The sequence below is a fragment of the Anguilla rostrata genome, chromosome 5 (assembly GCF_018555375.3).
Source record: "Anguilla rostrata isolate EN2019 chromosome 5, ASM1855537v3, whole genome shotgun sequence".
Classification (NCBI taxonomy): Eukaryota; Metazoa; Chordata; class Actinopteri; order Anguilliformes; family Anguillidae; genus Anguilla; species Anguilla rostrata.
In genome coordinates, this window is record NC_057937.1 from 43,377,179 (window position 1) to 43,394,271 (window position 17,093).

Here is a 17,093-nt window from a genome sequence, read left to right on the forward strand (position 1 = left end):
GCTATTCGTTTAAGGTGTTTTGCAAAATGGCAGCTCTTCATTGGTCATTTTGTTGAAAAAGTTGTGGGTGTGAGTTTGCTTTTGTCAGAGGTTCACGTCTTGCTTGTCTGTGGAGTCTGCTGTGGATGGAGGTGTGCTTGGCAAACCTGCTCCTCTTGTTTGCAGTGCCAACAAGATCCTGTATTATACAATGTTTGGCGTACTTGAAACAATAATCAAAATAACTGCTGTAGGGCTGCTTCTTTTTGTTTTAAAACAACCTAAATATTTGCTGAAGGTTTGAGTGCCTTGGTACTTAGGATGACTGAAATACTCAACTACACTATTCCAATTGGTGCAGTTGTCATATTTATTTTGGTGAATTATTGTTTTAATGAAAGCTTGGATAAGAATGGAGACAGTGTGGCAGTTCAGTAGTTAAAAGGCCCCGGTGTGTCCAGAGTATTAGTTTTACAGAGCTTAGCTGTCACAAGCAGTTTTAAACCCTGAATCAGTCCTCTGATTGTGGTTAGAATAGCAACAACATCAGAGCGTGCCAGCTAATAGCATACTGCGCGGGGCAACGCAGGCCACCCTGAATACAAGCAGTATTCACCGACACCACACACACACATACTCACACGCGCACTCACACACACGCACACACACTCACACACACATTCATACATATACACGCACACACTCACACACACACATACATATACACGCACACACACACACATGCACACACACACACACACTCACACATTCATACATATACACGCACACACACACACGCACACACGCACACACACACACTCACACATTCATAAATATACACGCGCACACGCACACACACACACACACACTCACACACACATTCATACATATACACGCACACACACACACACACACACATACATACATGCATACACACACACACACACACGCACACACACACACGCACACACATACTCACACGCGCACACACGCACACACATACTCACACGCGCACACACACACACACGCACACACGCATACACACACGCGCACTCACACTCAAAGGCACGCACACATGCACATACCGTCATAATCTAACACCACAACGGGCATATAATCAAGCAAAGCATTGCTAAATTGGTCGATCTTTGTTTTTAAAAGCCTCTGACCCAATCATCCTTGAATTAAGTCATTTAGCGTGAAGCCCTCCACCAAGGTTCACATAAAACATAAAGTGGAAAGAAAATATATCTGGTACTATTAGTATATCATTTCTGACATCCAAATGAGATTGAGCCCTTTTGTTTATTGTAGTACTGTTTTCATCAGGCTGTAAATATAAAGTAACCTAGACCTTCTGTTCAACAAACCTGCTTTTTTTTCGGAACACCTGAATTAATGATGAGTGTAGAAGCTGTGGTAGATGTTCTCCAAACTGTGAAGGGCAGTGGGCAACCCAGGGGGAATATCACTCATGCATGGAGGAAGTGGCCCTTGACTCCTGGCAGACATACATTGGCCCCGTGCTCATCTCCGTCAACCCCTTCAAGCAGATGCCCTACTTCGGCGACAAAGAGGTGGAGTTATACCAAGGCTCGGTGAGTAACGCACCCCACTGCTCTTCTGAAACCAGGCGTGTCCTTCCAGGAAGAGCACCCATGGGCTGAACTGACAGCATGACAACAGCACAAACAATGCACCCTGCCGTTTTGATCATGTGAGGAAAGTGAGGCATGTACACAGTGATATGGCAGAGATACTATACATCAGGGCTATGTGCTGCTATTATGTAACAATGGGCTATATTAATCCTCTCAAAACAATGGATGCCAGTTGCCAAACCCCCGGAAAATAGTTACATCATGGCTGGTTTTCTTTTCACGGTAACAGAGAATGCCTGTGATTAGTCTCACCTAGGTGTGGTGCAAATCGTTTTTGCTGCTGCTCCCTTGGCTGGCATGAAGGCGAAGGGAAACCTGCCTTACCCATTGAAAAACCTGGCCACTACCTCATAGTGCAGCCTGTTCGTGTCTGTCCCTCTAAGGGGTCTTGGCCAGCGAAGGCAGTCTTGGCTCCTGAATTGGGCATTCCATCAATGCAGCTTATTGAAAAACTGTTCAATTCTTGATGAAAATCATCAGGCCACGATTTGTTGCCAGATTGTGTAAAATATTGAACAGTGTTTCCACACACGTTTGGAAAAAAATGTGGGGCCAATTTTGAAGAAGTGGCTGACCTTATGGTTATTCATTAACGTCTACCTAACAGGAGCTTGGAATTAATTAAAAGTTTTCTGGTGAAGTTCTGTCATTTCATAATGATGTGCTTTTAGTTTTAGTGCAGTTTAGTATATTTATAATTCACGCAGCCGAACGCCTCCCCTATGACTTTGAAGCAAACGGCCGGTTTTGTCTCCTGTGACGGCAGGCTCAGTACGAGAACCCGCCGCACATCTACGCGCTGGCGGACAACATGTACAGGAACATGATGATTGACCGTGAGAACCAGTGCGTCATCATCAGGTAAGGAGCGACCGCGATGGCTTCTCCAGGGGCATGAACAGTGCGTCAGACTTTCTGCACTTGTTTTTCTGAAGAAAGAGGGTAGTGACCGAAGACCTTTTAAAAAAATTTAACAGAACAACACTGGTATGTGTGGAATGTATGTGAAAGACGTTGCCTGACAGTGCAAGGGGACAGATAGCTATCGAAGCAGCGAAAGGGACAAGTAGACACTATTGAATAATGAGAATAATGTGTGGGAAGTAAGAGACTCAGCAGAAAAGTGGTTCGCCTGCCTCCATGTACTCTTAAACTTTGAACAAATTCTTTTTAAAAGTATTTTTTTTCTTTTTAAAGTTATGTAATATCTGCCTCCACCAAACACGCCTGCTGTTTTGGTTTTCCTGGATGATCACACCTAAGAATGTGGCTCGTGTTTTGCGGACGGTGTCCCGCACATTCTGGCGAAGTCCTCCCGCTTGCTGCTGCTTTTACTCGCGCTCTTGGCCTAACCCCCGGACGTGGATCGCAAACAATGCAGAATGAAACGCGAACCCTTTTACGCCCGCGCTTCCTACTCCAGGAAAACAGGAAGTGCACCTGTGCGGCTCCTCTCGAGGGCCCCGGGGCCGTAAACGGCGTTTCGCCTGCCTCCCCACGCCAGCTCCTCATCGCGCCTGCGCGTGTCACCACAGAGGGAATGGCCGCTCTGGCAGAACTTCCGTTGACAAGTGGAGATGTGCCAGCTGCTAATTGGATCCGTGTAATGAAGCCTTGTAGGAAGTCAGTCGCTTTATAGGAAGTTAGTTGCAGTGTCGTGTTTATTTTGTTGGGGTATTGTTTGCCCTTGTTCTGTTTTCAGATCGTATCCAGAAATAATATGAGACAGGAAAAAAATGTGAAAGATGCTTGAAAGGCAATTAATTGTGTAAGAAGAGAAGAACTGCTCGTGTAACCAAAACAAGCGTAAAACTCAGCACATGCACCTGACTGCATATAAAAGCCAAGCTGATGTGCAGCGTTGCGTTTGATTATTTGAAGTTTTCCGGGGTTGTAATTCTGCGGTTGCTACCTTTTCTTTTTCTGATGCTAGCCTAGAGGCGCTTAGTGGCCGTAGGTTTTGCAGCGCCTCCTTAAGGGGATGTAAGCCCTTTCTGAGCTTTTTCAGTGATGCGTAGCTGAACCTGGTCCCACCCCTGCTGCCCGTCCTGCAGCGAGCCGTCTGATTGGTTACTGTAGTGCCTGCTTCATGGCGGGCGGCTCCTGCTTCAGCACTTTTCCCCCGTTGTTTGCACAGCGGGCAGCTGCCGGTACAGTTAACCCGCATGAAAGGAACAGAAGAGGGCCAGCGATGGGCCAGATTAGTGGACAAAGCCTCGTGCGAAACGGCTGTGCAGTGCATTGTGGTCATCGTTGTCCTCTGAGAGAGTTCGTCTTTTTTCAGACCATTAAATAGCCTCCACCTTTATCCGCACCGAGCGAGAGACAGACTGCAGGTGGAGAAGCAGAGCCGACTCCGCTTTTTGTCGGGATCTCGGCCTTCTGTGCTTCTCCACCGGCTGCTGGGGAAATGTAGTCCGTGTAGAAGTGTCAACGCAGAAGCGTCACAAAACCTGTACAGCCTGTTCCCCCTGTGCACATTAGCACGTGGCGGTGCCTTGCTAAATATTTACTGAGCTATTGAGACAGCCAGACGTACAGAGATGGTTGTCATTATAATGAGAAAATTAGATCCACCCTAAAGGTTTGGCCCTTGTATGTAGGGTGGGGTTGTGGTATTTGGGCTTAGATAGCGCATGTGCCATGTTTATGTTTAGGTAGCTTCAGTACCTTGGTCTTGTGCACTATGAGTGAGCACAAAATGTGCCTTTATTGTACTGATTTTACAGAGGGTCTGTCTCCCCAACCTCCTGGACTTGGCGAGGTGCCACACAAGATCTAATTAGAGAAAACGATAACTTTTAAATATGTTATGCTTTCTTGCTGTTTGATTGCCAATTCGCTAATACAGCAAACTCTGTTTGGTCTTCATTTTACACTTTGCTTTGATCTTTTGCTGTTCTTGTTAATCAAAAAAATAATTGTAATGGAAGTGGCAGCTGGAAGAGATAAATTCCATTTCAATTAGAACAATAATTTTTAATTGACGCAGGAAACGATTTGCAGATGCAATGTTCTATAGTGACAATATCAAAAGAAGGAGAGTACAGAATTCATCATCTTCCAGTGGCATCAACACCACCTTTTACCAGCTGTAAATTTGTGTTTCATACCATCCTGGGAACGTGTGTGCATTTTATTAAAATTGCCAGAACTGCTGTCCCTGCTGAAACTGAATACAGCCATTCACTGGAAGGAGAGCGTGTCCATATCAGTTGGCCATTTATTTGCATGTAATATTGTTCTATAGTTCATGTAGCACCAGTATAAATTGCTGGAGGCTAAAATGACTGAAAATAAGACTGGTTATGTATGGTTCCTTCAGTCAGCTTGCCGAGTGTCATCTTCAAAGTTAAAATGGATGTGATTCAGCATTGTGCAGTACAGTACATAGGCACTTCACGACCAGTCCATGTTTGGCCAATAAATCTGACAGGAAGTCAACAATGTCTTTAGCATCTGACTGCTGTATAATTACAGTATACAATGGAGGAACTCTCCACTGGAGGGCTAAAAATAGGATCCATTAAGTCAAACTCCAACCCTCACCAAACGTCTAACTGTGCTTGCACCCAGACGTCAGGGCTTACTGAAGCCTGTAGATGACAGCTCAGGGCCGGGGTGGATGCTGGACGCTAATAAGCTCCAGTTAAATGTGGAGGGAGAGAGGTCAATGGGGAGATACGTGGTCCTTGATTATGTGTCTGGTCAGCCTGTGGTCTGCCTTGAGTTTAATGCTGTAACAATGCGCCAGTGCTGCCGGGGGCAGCTTGTGGAAGCGCTCTGGGAAGGCTTTGGTCGAACGTTACGCGGTAGCGAAACCCGCGAGTATCGACTTCGGTGGAAGTCGAAACAACGAGCCTGTAGGGTTTCGGCTGCGTGTGCGACCGTATCGGCGGACTGCCTTCACCAATGCGCAGCTGTGTTTTTTCAGAAGGGCCTTGCCAACGTGACTGCTCTTTAAAGAACCATATAAAAAAAAAAACCTTCTTTAATGCGGAGCCAAGCCACACAAGTCTAAATGCGCATGATCCTGCAAAACGGGAAGAGCGGGGAGAAGGGCGGCTGAAACCGTCGAGCTAGCTCAACAAATAAATCCTGATTATCGTTACTGTGGCACATTGGGAGCAGGAGCTTTGTTTATGTAGCAGAGCATTCTGTAGGCTGACACAGAAGAAAGGAGGAGAGGAGGAAGTGTGGATCCGGGCCAGCAGGATAGCAGCTAACGATATTTCACACAGATGTACTCGCACAGCATTTCAGGACCTTTGTAAATGGGCCCTGAGCCCAGGTTGCTGTGGCTCCGAGGTGAAGCATTCGCCTCAACAGGAAGATGCCCTGAATGGTGTGGAGACGGCTCCCAAGGACTGAGCATGTGCATGCCGCATGCCCCGCCTCCTTTCCCTTAGAGCCCAGCTTCAGTCAGGCTTCCCTTCATGTTCTTTTAGCTGCTAAAACTATAGCAAAGTCTCATACAAAGTTATGAGGATTTAATTACAGATTGTACCCATTTCCCTGTTCAGTCTCTAACAGAACCGCCCCATCCCTCATGTGTATTAATTGGGGGTATGTATCAATAAAGAGGGCTTTTATTCAGAATCTCTCTGACCCTCTTGGAGAGCTTGTTTAACACAGATTTTTCCAAGCGTGTTGCTTAACACAGCTGTGTGTCTGAAACCTTGAGCTTCTGTTGTTTAAATCTGATTTCTGAGCCTTCTTGATTTTGTGAATGCTGTACTGCAGGCAAAGTTAGCTGCTGGATACTCCTCAAAAGCCCTCCGGTTGGGTCTTCTGCTCTTTGTGAATAAGCTGCAGTTGTGGTGTGTGGTTCCTGGAACCTGCTTACTCATCCACTCACTCAGCTTGCAGTAAGCTGTTGTGTAATTTTTGAAAAGTTGTACAATGGTACTGGCCTGTGAAGTGCTTGTGGGGTTTCCTCTGTCAGGACAATTCGATCACACAATGGTATTATTCAGAATGAGTATTGTGCAATGAGTTTTGCCACAGCTCCAACGCTGGAGGATAACAACCACAGTAAACTTTCACTGATGGAACCCTGCTGGTGATGCATCGCCTGCATGTGTGTGATTGTACTCCTTACAAACTGGAAAAAGCCAAAATATTGTTCAGGAGACTTTCTGTGGTGTGTCACAGCAGTGCATGTATGCAGGCTTAAGCTACGGATCCATTTTGTTTCATTTTCTTCCTCAGTGGAGAGAGTGGTGCTGGGAAGACGGTGGCCGCCAAATACATCATGAGCTACATTTCCCGAGTATCTGGCGGGGGGCCCAGAGTGCAGGTATGTACCATAGAGGAAGTTCCCTTCACCCTGGAGGATTCTGGGAAGGTAGATACTAAAGTAATGGGGAATGTCAGCATATGTAACGGTGGCATGTGATGGAGTGTACATGCATCACACGCACATGCCCACCGTCTAGTGGAATGGGGCTTTGAGGTCACTGTGGGGTTCAAGATTCTGCCACTGTCATGTGTCGGGGTCCCCAAAGCCTGTCCTTAGCATCATAAAAGCCATCTCCATTTATCTACATCCACAACCTCCGGGTGTCACCAGCCCCCCTACCCACTTGGGCCATCTGTTCCCACACACTGCTCACCAGATGCCACGTGCCCAAAGTCACCCTCCTCCACTGGCCTCTGACGTGTTTACTCAGTTCTTCTTCTAACGCACCGAGCAGGAATATGCAGTTGGCTGCCACTTAAGCTGGACGGAGATGTTTGACATATTTCCAGTAGGAACATTCAGTACCTGCGCTTTTCAAACCTCACGGAATTTTCAGTCACCGTGTGCCTGAACTAGTTCATGGAATTCTTATCATAACACCTGGGGGACACATTCGATTGGAATTCAGAGGCTGCATTTTAAACCCCCCTCAGTGTCACATGATAAAAACACAAATCGTGGATTATCGTCTGTGGAATTATCTGTGTTCCAGATCTACTTTTTGGTTAACACAGATGTAAAAATACAGAATTAATCTTGTCTCAGCAGTTTGACTCTCATTTGAAATGAGGGATGACGGGAGGTTAATTCAAATACTAAAAAACATTTTTTTTTTTAATTTAAAAAAGGCGTTTTCCCCCTGACATTTGTATAGTCAGGGCCCAATGAAATTTCTATCTCAGTTCATCTTTTTGTGCGGCACGTATTTGTGCGCGCGTGTGTGTGTTTGTGTTTATCTTTTGGGAACTGCCTTTTAGTTTCATCCAATTGTCTTATTTAACAAAGCGGCCTATTGTATCAGAACTTCCCCCCTGTTCCACCCCCCTCTCCCTGCTCCCCTCCTGGAGTTCCCTCTGATGTGCCTGGGTGGGTGTTACGGCGTTTGTTCCCCTACGGTCCGCGCTCTCCCGCCAACTGCAGGCCTGCTGTCTAACGGCAGCACAGCGGCGCTGCCAGCGGCGGCCATTTTCCGCCTCATGCAAATCACTCCAGCCATTGTTCCTTTGTACCTGAAAGTAATCCATGGAAATGAAGCGTGAGCTTGTCGTGCCATCAGGTGCCAATATGCCGTGTGACTTTGATGAGGAGGATAAAAAAGAGCACAGGCACAATGACACTAATGTTTTTTAGCGAAGGACAAAGTTGAAGAATGCAGAAGGATTCTGAGAAATTCCACCGCTCTACTTCTGAATGGAGAGAAAGATGAAAGATGAATAATTACGTCTGTCTACACGTCACGGTGACTGATTTAAAACGCATGGCCGCCAGATACGAAGAGTTTGACTTTCAATAATGTGTTGCAGATGGTGTGTGTGTGTGTGTGTGGCCGTGCTCGTGCTCGTGCGCGTGTGTGTGCATGTGTGTGCGTGCGTTTGGAAAGTTACACTGATCTGCATGCTGCCCTGGCACTATGGGTGTGTATCACTGCAATAATCACCTGCCTCTCTCTCTCTCTCTCTCTCTCTCTCATTCTCTCTCTCTCTCTCTCTTTCATTCTCGCTGTCTCTCTGTCTCTGTTTTTTCTTTCTCTCTCTCTCTCTCACTCACAGCATGTCAAAGACATCATCCTCCAGTCCAACCCTCTGCTGGAGGCCTTTGGCAATGCCAAGACAGTGAGGAACAACAACTCCAGCAGATTTGTAAGGAAACGTTGCCTTTAGTCACATGTTACTGTGGAAAGCCTCCGCTCTGTTGCTGTCTTGTCTTTTGGCACGGCCCTTAAACCCTTCCATCCTTCTGGAGCCAAACCGAGCAAGGGGGTGTTGACATCAGAGAGGGAGAGGCAGAAGGGCGAATACATTTGGGGAAGTATTATGTGTTTTTTTTTAGCGGCCCTGATGCACAGCCTCCTCCCGTCTCTCGTGGGCCGGGGCTGTGGCCTGTTTAACCGGACTTGTGGGGACCTAAGAGCAGGCTCGGGCCCCGCTGAGGCCGCTCTGAGGACACGGCGGCCACGGCGATGGGCAGCGACACGCCACCGCCGTTTATGAGCCGTCCCGCTTCTCCTGGCGACTCCAGGCCTCTCCTAACCAGCCCCAGCTGGGGCACCGGCGGGAGCCGCAGGCCGCAGGCTGGAGAGCCATCAAACGCAGAGAGGGACGTTCGCTGATGTGGTCGCGCTGTCTATTTTTCTGTTCCACTGGTTTAGCGTCAGTGTAAAGCATGCCTTTTAGACTTGATGGGAACAGTTGAAGTTTTCGTCAGTCAGACTGGGAACATTGTGGAGGGGAACTGAATCTGTGCGATGGAAGCAAGGGCAGTGGTTTTTTTTTTTAGGGGGGGGGTTTAGCACGGCTAAATGCTGTCCAATGCTGAAGCGCTGCTCTGGTTCTGCAGGGGAAGTACTTTGAGATCCAGTTCAGCTCAGGAGGAGAGCCAGACGGCGGGAAAATCTCCAACTTCCTGCTGGAAAAATCACGGGTCGTCATGAGAAATTCAGGGGAGAGGAGCTTTCACATCTTTTATCAGGTGAGGAGATCATTTGTGTGTGTGTTTGTGCGTGTGTGTTTGTTTGTGTGTGTGCGCGCATGCGTGTTTGTGTGCGTGTGTGTTTGTGTTTGTGTGCGTGGTCGTGTGCGTGCATGTGTGTGTGTGTGTGCACATGCATGTGTGGTCATTTGTATCTGTGTGTCTGTCTTTATGCATAAATGCATTCGTTCAGAAGAAGTGGGACAATCTTGGGCCAGTGTGTCCTAGATTTTTTTCAAGGTCCAAAGAGCACACATTTCATTTGGCCCTTGAAAGCAGATCACAGTCTCTTTCTTAAGTGGAGCGTACATGGTCTGTAAGTGGGAAGCGGATATGACTTCACTTTCCCATAACCCTAATATCAAGATCATTTAAATTAACAGGGATTGCTTATTTGAGTTGATTCAAGGTAGCTGAGAAATTGAAGGGTTTCTGCTTGTTAAGTGCTCTTCCTCTGGCATATTCCACTGAAAAGCTGTTTTAAATTGCAATTTTGAGAGCCATTGTAGGAGCCTGAGTCTAAAATTACTTGCAGCGCCGCCTCGCTTTGGAAGTTTAATTATCTGCTTTTTGCACTTTTGCAGTTAATAGAAGGAGCCAACGCAGACCAGAAGAGCAGCCTGGGAATCACCAGTTTAGATTACTACAATTACCTCAATCAGTCTGGGTCCTACAAAGTGGACGACATCAACGACAAGAGCGATTTCCAGGAGACAATGGTGCGTCTCCTAGTTTGCTGCTCTCGTAGACTGGCGTGCTTTGTGTATGGAAGTGAATGGAAAATGTCTGAAGGGAGAATATTAAATAGCCTTTGAGGTTTTTTTTTTTTTTTCAGAATTATTTCCTTTCTTCCCAAGATAGATTGAGAAAACGGTGATTCTTCAGGCTTAAAGTCATAATTGAGTCACAATGCTTCATCTGTTGCGCTCTCTCTCCTGTCCCTCATTCTTTCTCTCTCTCTCTCTCTCTCTCTCTCTCTCTCTGTCCTTCCCTCCTGTCTTTCCTCTCCTCTTATTCTGTCAGTTCTCATTCTCTGGCTTCGTCCTTTACCCAGCCTGCTCAGACGTAGCAGTCTGTTTCTGTTTACCAGTGTGTTTATGTGGTTGTGTTACTGGTTTTAGTATCAAAGTGCTATGCGCAGACTCCAGACCCAGTGCTGAACATGGTCTCTCCCTCCCTGTCTGCCTCCCCACCCCACCCCGTGCTCCAGCACGCCATGAAAGTGATTGGTATAAAGCCGGAGGACCGCACCATGGTCCTGCAGATCGTGGCGGGGGTGCTGCACCTGGGCAACATCAACTTCAAAGAGGCGGGGAACTACGCTGCGGTGGAGAGCGAGGAGTGTGGGTATTCTGCGGCCGGGGAACACTGCGTCTCACACTGAACCTGCCTGCCCGTGCTACAGTGCAGCGTCTTGGTTCAGTCTGTCAATACGCTGTCTTGCTGTCATCATTTACCATAAGAGTCGACTCCAGTTACATACTTAAGCTGAAACAGCTGTCAATAAAACGCAATCATTTGAACCTTAGAAACTTAGAGGAGTTTAACGTCCCACAGCAGCTACATGGTACCCTCAACAGGTTTGATAACATCTTTGTGCGTCCGCTCCATGTTTCTGGGTTTGTTTTGTTTGGTTTGGTTTCTTGAGAACCATTTTAGTTTCCCTTCATGCACTAAGCGTTTGAGGACTTGCTTAGGGACCCTCCAAGCCGCCTTTGGTGGTGTCCTGAGTTGCCCTCATGAGCCAGAATGGAGGAAGTTCCTTTGAGCCGGCCTGTGTTCTTTTCCAAGCTTTCATTGTGTTAATCCAGGGCTCCGGCCAAACGTCTGGCCATGCTAAATTACCAGAGAAAATAAAATGCAATTTTGGAGTCTGGGCGCATTGCATCACAGCCTGAAATTACACAGAGAAATTTAGTATTTCCTGTCCCGCATTCCCCCTTCTCCGTCAGTCTCTGATGTTGCCCCTCCCCCCCAACCCCTCCCCACCCTGAAAATGAATTTGAGTGCCCCTTGTTGCCAAGAGACAAAGCCGCTCTGTTCCATGCACATGCGTCTATTTGGATTGAGTATGGATTGAGGGCTTTACTTAGTTCAGTTTATGACCGGTGTTATAAGCAGAGGTTCCCCCTGCACTGGTTTGAGCTGTTGGCTAGCTGTATGCTATGAGCAGTCTTTGGTTTACTGGCGGTAGACCAAACCAGCGTGTGCTATGTGCTGGTGATTTGGGTGGAGATGGACTGCCACACCCTTTTGTCCTAAATGAGCAGGCTAATGCGTTCTCAGACTTTTCCAGAAGGACTGAGAGTGGTTTCCTTCTCAGGAAAGTGACTCACTGTAATGAGGCAGGCAGGGCGTCCTGTGGGACGGGGTGAAGACTTGGTTATTATGGCCAGAAGCTGCAACTCTCTTTTTTTTTTCATTTTTCCTCACATTATGCCTAATGAAAAAATAAAGAATTGCGTATGTGTGCTTTATTATGGTTGTAATTTTAGTTCCCTGCCAACTCTGAGTTGGACCGCTAGCTCTGCAGTTTATGCACGCCAACACGGCCTGCTACCGTTGCAGATGTTAACACCCTTTCACCGGCTTCTGTTTTCTGAAAACGAAACTGGGAGGTAAACTTCCAGTCAGATGTTTGCCCTGAGCCTGTCCGTCCTGTCCCACAGTCCTGGCCTTCCCGGCCTTCCTGCTGGGCATCGACCAGAACAGGCTGAAGGAGAAGATCACCAGCCGCAAGATGGACAGCAAGTGGGGCGGCAAGTCCGAGTCCATCGACGTGACGCTCAACGTGGAGCAGGCGTGTCACACGCGCGACGCGCTCTCCAAGGCCCTGCACTCCCGCGTCTTCGACTTCCTGGTCGAGGTACGTGCGCTTCGCCGTCTGTGGCGGCCCGTCCGCGGTCTGCCTGCCGGGCGGTGCCCTTTCCCGCTCTGTCCGTCGACGCTGCTGGCAGATGACTTGTAACTGCCGCCGTTTTAGTGCCATTTTAATCTTCAATTGGTTCCCTCAGTTCAGAATAGCCAATCGTCATTGGTCTATCGCATCAATGCGTTGTCCCTTCAGTTTGGGAGGGCGCACTGCAAATCCTTCTTGCGGTACTGGAGGTCTGAGCAGCAGCTGCAGGCACCCGCTCAACCAGAGGAGTCGCTATAGAGCAGTGTGACGGGAAATCCCAGCCAAGTGGAACTCTTCCCTCTCTGGGAGATGCAATGGCCAATTATATATCAGCCTACTGGACTCCTGGCTGTTGCCACGGGCATGGGGAGGAGGAGCTTATCCCGGCACTAGGAAGAGTAACCTCGGCTGGATACGCAGTCAGGAGGCTCCCTCGCAGGCTCGTTCGTCCATGTGGATGCCGTCCATCTGGAGAACTCCTCTCCTGACAGCTCCTCGCCCCGCAGCAGCCAAGGAAGTGGAGAAGAGCACAGAGAGTTACTTCATAACGGAAGGCAGACGTGCGGGAGCGCGGAGCTGGGGGCGGAGGGAGGCCTCGTCGGGCCGGTGGAAAGGGAATACGCGGCGAGGCCGGTGGCCAGAGGCCGCTGGAGCGTGCCTCTGTTTACAGGCTCTGAGTGCGGTGTTAATACGCCAGGCCTCAGCCAACAGAGGCTGTCAGCGGCTCCAGCCTGGCTCCGCTAACCGTGTTTACAAGGGGATCATCTCATTATGTGCCTGTTCTGATCTCCCAAAGAGGCATTTGTCGTTCATGTCCCAGACGTTTTGCGACGCATCGAAATAAAATTTTGGCCTTGTGGGCGATAAATTTTCTTCAGAAATGAAATTTATTCATTTTATTCACTTTTTTTTACAGTCCATCAACAAAGCCATGGTGAAGGACCATCAAGAATTGAATATAGGAGTGCTGGATATTTATGGGTTTGAGATTTTCCAGGTTAGTGCGTTCAATGAAATAGTACTTTTACGACCATTGCCTGACTGGGGTATAAGTTAAAAAAATAGTGAATGATCAATCATTGCATGTACTGTATGTTGTATAATTTAATAACTACACTGGGTAACATTAAAGTGTCAAGTAATTATGCTCTGTGTGTTTTGTGTGCTCTGGATCTAACTATGGCTGGCACAGAATAAGAGCTTTTAAACTGCTTAAGTGCAGCAGTCCAAACCTTTTTTTTAACTGCAAAGATTCATTCTCATCTTTGGATTCAGACAGATTGCCTACATGTAAAATTTGTTTATTAGTCATACATTGTAAAATTGAGAACCTCTTCTTTTTAAGAAGTTGCTGATTTTAAGGTTGAAAACTTTCTGTATGTTCATCGAACCCCACACATATAAAGTGTCACTGATAATTCATATTTGTGGCTCAATGAGGGTATATACATATATACAGACAATCAGACATACATACAGTATAGACAGTGTGCATGTGTGAATTTGCTGGGCCTGACCGTAAAGGGAAGTTGTGGGTAGTTGTGTAGCACGGTGCACAGATGGGGAAAACCACAGGTCAGTGGTTCAAGCAATATGCCATTTAGAATGGCTTCCTCTGTGAGTGCTGTGCTGACTTGTAGATAACCTCTTTCTATAAACAAGGCTGACTAAGGATAGCCTCATTGTTTCGGAAGCTAGCAATTTTTAGTCACTCTTCAGTGGTTTCTGTATCTGGGGTTGACAGTCATTCCATTACATTACTGCATTATGAAAGTTATTTTTTCAGGTTTATGAAAATATCCCTACCATTATGATTTGATAAAATTGTTAACCATTTTAAGGCTCAATTTAAAGGCCTGAATGTTTTACAGAATTCTCATTTTGGTACCTTATTTGGTCCATTAGCACATCATGTATTTTTTTGCTTGCTTTATTAAGTTATATTTTTTAAGTAGGATGTCTTTCCATGTTTCCTAATTAGTTTCTAATGTGATTTTGTGTGCAGAAAAATGGCTTTGAACAGTTCTGCATCAACTTTGTGAATGAAAAGCTACAGCAGATATTTATTGAACTTACACTGAAGGCTGAGCAGGTAAAAATCTCATTTTTATCTATTCATGGTTTCTTTCATAATTAGTAAAAATTAAAGCACTCATTTGTCAGTTTATTTTGTAATTAGAACATTGACATTAGAATGTTCGTTCAACTGCACCTTTTGTCCTGGTAATGAGCTTTGTGCATTGATTTGAATCGAAGCCCTCACTTCTGTCCATCTCGCCTGTCCCCGCCCACAGGAAGAGTACGTGCAGGAAGGAATCAGGTGGACTCCCATCGAATACTTCAACAACAAGATAGTGTGTGATCTCATTGAGAGCAAACTGGTAAGCTGCACGCTCGCCCCATGCAGGCTCCTCCCCCCATGCAGGCTCCTCCCCTGAGACCCATTCTGTCATAGGGTACGCTCATGCTAGTATGACTCGGTCCGGTTAACTCGCTCGGAAAAGCGCTTCATCTGTGAAAGCCCCAGTAAGAGCTGGTCGTTAGCAAGCTGGCGAACGGGACTTCAAGGCTGCACAGATTTTGTCTGTGAAAAATGAAGTGCTTCTGATGAGGGGAAAACATTAAACCGCTTACTGACCGTCCACCACAGAGATGAACCAGAAACCGAGAGGTGTACCCAGACAGCCATCTTAGAAATCTGGTTCTGCCAATGTTGCAGAACCATCCAGCAGCAGCTGGAGCTTATAATATAATCTAATTGTGTGGGTACATTAGGTTTCAGATAGAGGATAATTCTGTTTCAAATTAGTCACTACCAGTGCGTCAATTGAAATTGGTCATGTCTAATGCTTTTTATAAACCTAAATAGCTTTTTTAGTTTAACTGCCCTAAGATGACTGCTTCAGTGGGAATGTACCTTGTGTTTCCAAATCTGTTCCTTGCCTGTTGCCTCCAGCACATGATTTTTTGCAATATATAATTGAAGGTTGAGGTTGAAGGTTGGCAAGTCATTCTTTCACATCTGGGTGTTCTTCATCATTCCCAGAATCCCCCGGGCATCATGAGCATCCTGGATGACGTGTGCGCCACCATGCACGCGGTGGGCGAGGGTGCGGACCAGACCCTGCTGCAGAAACTGTGCATGCAGGTCAGCTCCCACGAGCACTTCAACAGCTGGAACCAGGGCTTCATCATTCACCACTACGCTGGAAAGGTGCTCACCGCCGGACATCGCAGCTTCGTATTCGTCTGTTTTATGTTTTATGTCTGTTTGTTTGTGTCTGCCTGATACTCCCTAAAGGCTCTCGGGTCGGTGGGCCCAGGTTCTAAAGCTTGAAAAGGTCATGAGCACAGGCCAAAAGGCTCAGCACTTTAATGTATGGTTGTGCCAGGAACAGCAATCAGCATATCTTGAATGACCTGACTTCACAGTGATAACTTTGAGACCATAACACTGACAGTGGCGCACGTGACTATAAATCATGGAAATAGGTTGTGCAGTTGAGATCAGGGACTAACTAAGATTAATGGAACAAAGTTGTTTAACTGACAATAGCACAAACACCCTGAACAGCATGTGTCTAATGCCCTGCTTGACCAGAGAGGCGGTTCCTAAGATCATGACGGGCTGCATGCGATGATGTAGGCATGAAGAACTCCGCTCCTGTTTTACAGCAAACATGTGTATCAGCACACACACTCTCTGCTACTTCTCATGATCTTTATGGTTGTGATTTATGTCGTGGTTCTTGGTTAGCGTAGTTAACTTGCATTTAGCGCTTTAGTGATTTTGCACATACGCTTGCTGGTCTGAGAATGTTTTTAGCTGGGTCTAGCGATTGCTACTCATACATCGCAGTTAATGTAAGTACCAGCCTACAAACTGAGCTGAACGCAGTGAATTAGACCTTCGGTGACTGAGACAACAGAGTAAACATCATTGTGCGATGCTTGCATTAAATTCCAGTGCCAGGTCAGGGTTCTTTGTATTTCTATGGTGGTCTTGATGGGAAAGGTGGACACCTGGGCCTGGTGAATGACCAGGTTTGTGTGTCAGACGCTCACCATCGTCACACTCTAACCCTTTCGTCTCCGTCCTCGCAGGTGTCCTACGACGCCGACGGCTTCTGCGAGCGCAATCGGGACGTGCTCTTCACGGACCTCATCGAGCTGATGCAGAGCAGCGAGATGTAAGCGGCGGACCCCGGGGCGCTTTGCCAGGAGGACCCCGTTTTCTTGGGGCCTCTACGCTGGTTTTTTGTTTTTCTGCTGCTGACTGAAGTTGGAGCCCTAACCGCGCTGGTCGCCCAGGCAGCTGCGCGGAGACGGGAGGCCGGCTTCCCCGCGTTACCCGTTAGCCCCTCCCCCTCCGCGGCGGGGCAGCGCGTTGGGTCTGGTTTTGTTATGCTCCTTAGATGTGGGGCGCTCTCGTTCCCCCCCCCCCCGGGGTGCAGGGCCGTGGCACACGCTGCTCGTCTTGCTTAATTCTTGGCCTCTATGGGGCCGGGGCAGCCATCTGTGCAAACAGCCTTTGCCCCCCCCCCCCCACAGTTTGATTGTGCCAAGCCTTTGTGGGTCTGGCTGGGGGGGCCCACACACACGCTCGCGCTCACGCTCGTGCTGG

The 17,093-nt window shown here is 47.4% G+C and overlaps 1 protein-coding gene across 1 annotated transcript in view; it reads left to right on the forward strand.

Annotated features, from left to right (window-relative positions):
* Window positions 1-17,093, forward strand: part of myo1ea (myosin IEa) — a 52,318-nt gene that overhangs the window by 19,725 nt on the left and 15,500 nt on the right. The window contains exons 3-15 of the mRNA XM_064336377.1: window positions 1,488-1,577; window positions 2,407-2,501; window positions 6,852-6,939; window positions 8,652-8,741; window positions 9,439-9,570; window positions 10,155-10,289; window positions 10,781-10,913; window positions 12,240-12,436; window positions 13,386-13,466; window positions 14,475-14,561; window positions 14,764-14,850; window positions 15,516-15,683; window positions 16,574-16,659. Of these exons, the coding sequence (XP_064192447.1) occupies window positions 1,488-1,577; window positions 2,407-2,501; window positions 6,852-6,939; window positions 8,652-8,741; window positions 9,439-9,570; window positions 10,155-10,289; window positions 10,781-10,913; window positions 12,240-12,436; window positions 13,386-13,466; window positions 14,475-14,561; window positions 14,764-14,850; window positions 15,516-15,683; window positions 16,574-16,659 (1,469 nt within the window). The remainder of the gene's footprint in view (window positions 1-1,487; window positions 1,578-2,406; window positions 2,502-6,851; window positions 6,940-8,651; window positions 8,742-9,438; window positions 9,571-10,154; window positions 10,290-10,780; window positions 10,914-12,239; window positions 12,437-13,385; window positions 13,467-14,474; window positions 14,562-14,763; window positions 14,851-15,515; window positions 15,684-16,573; window positions 16,660-17,093) is intronic.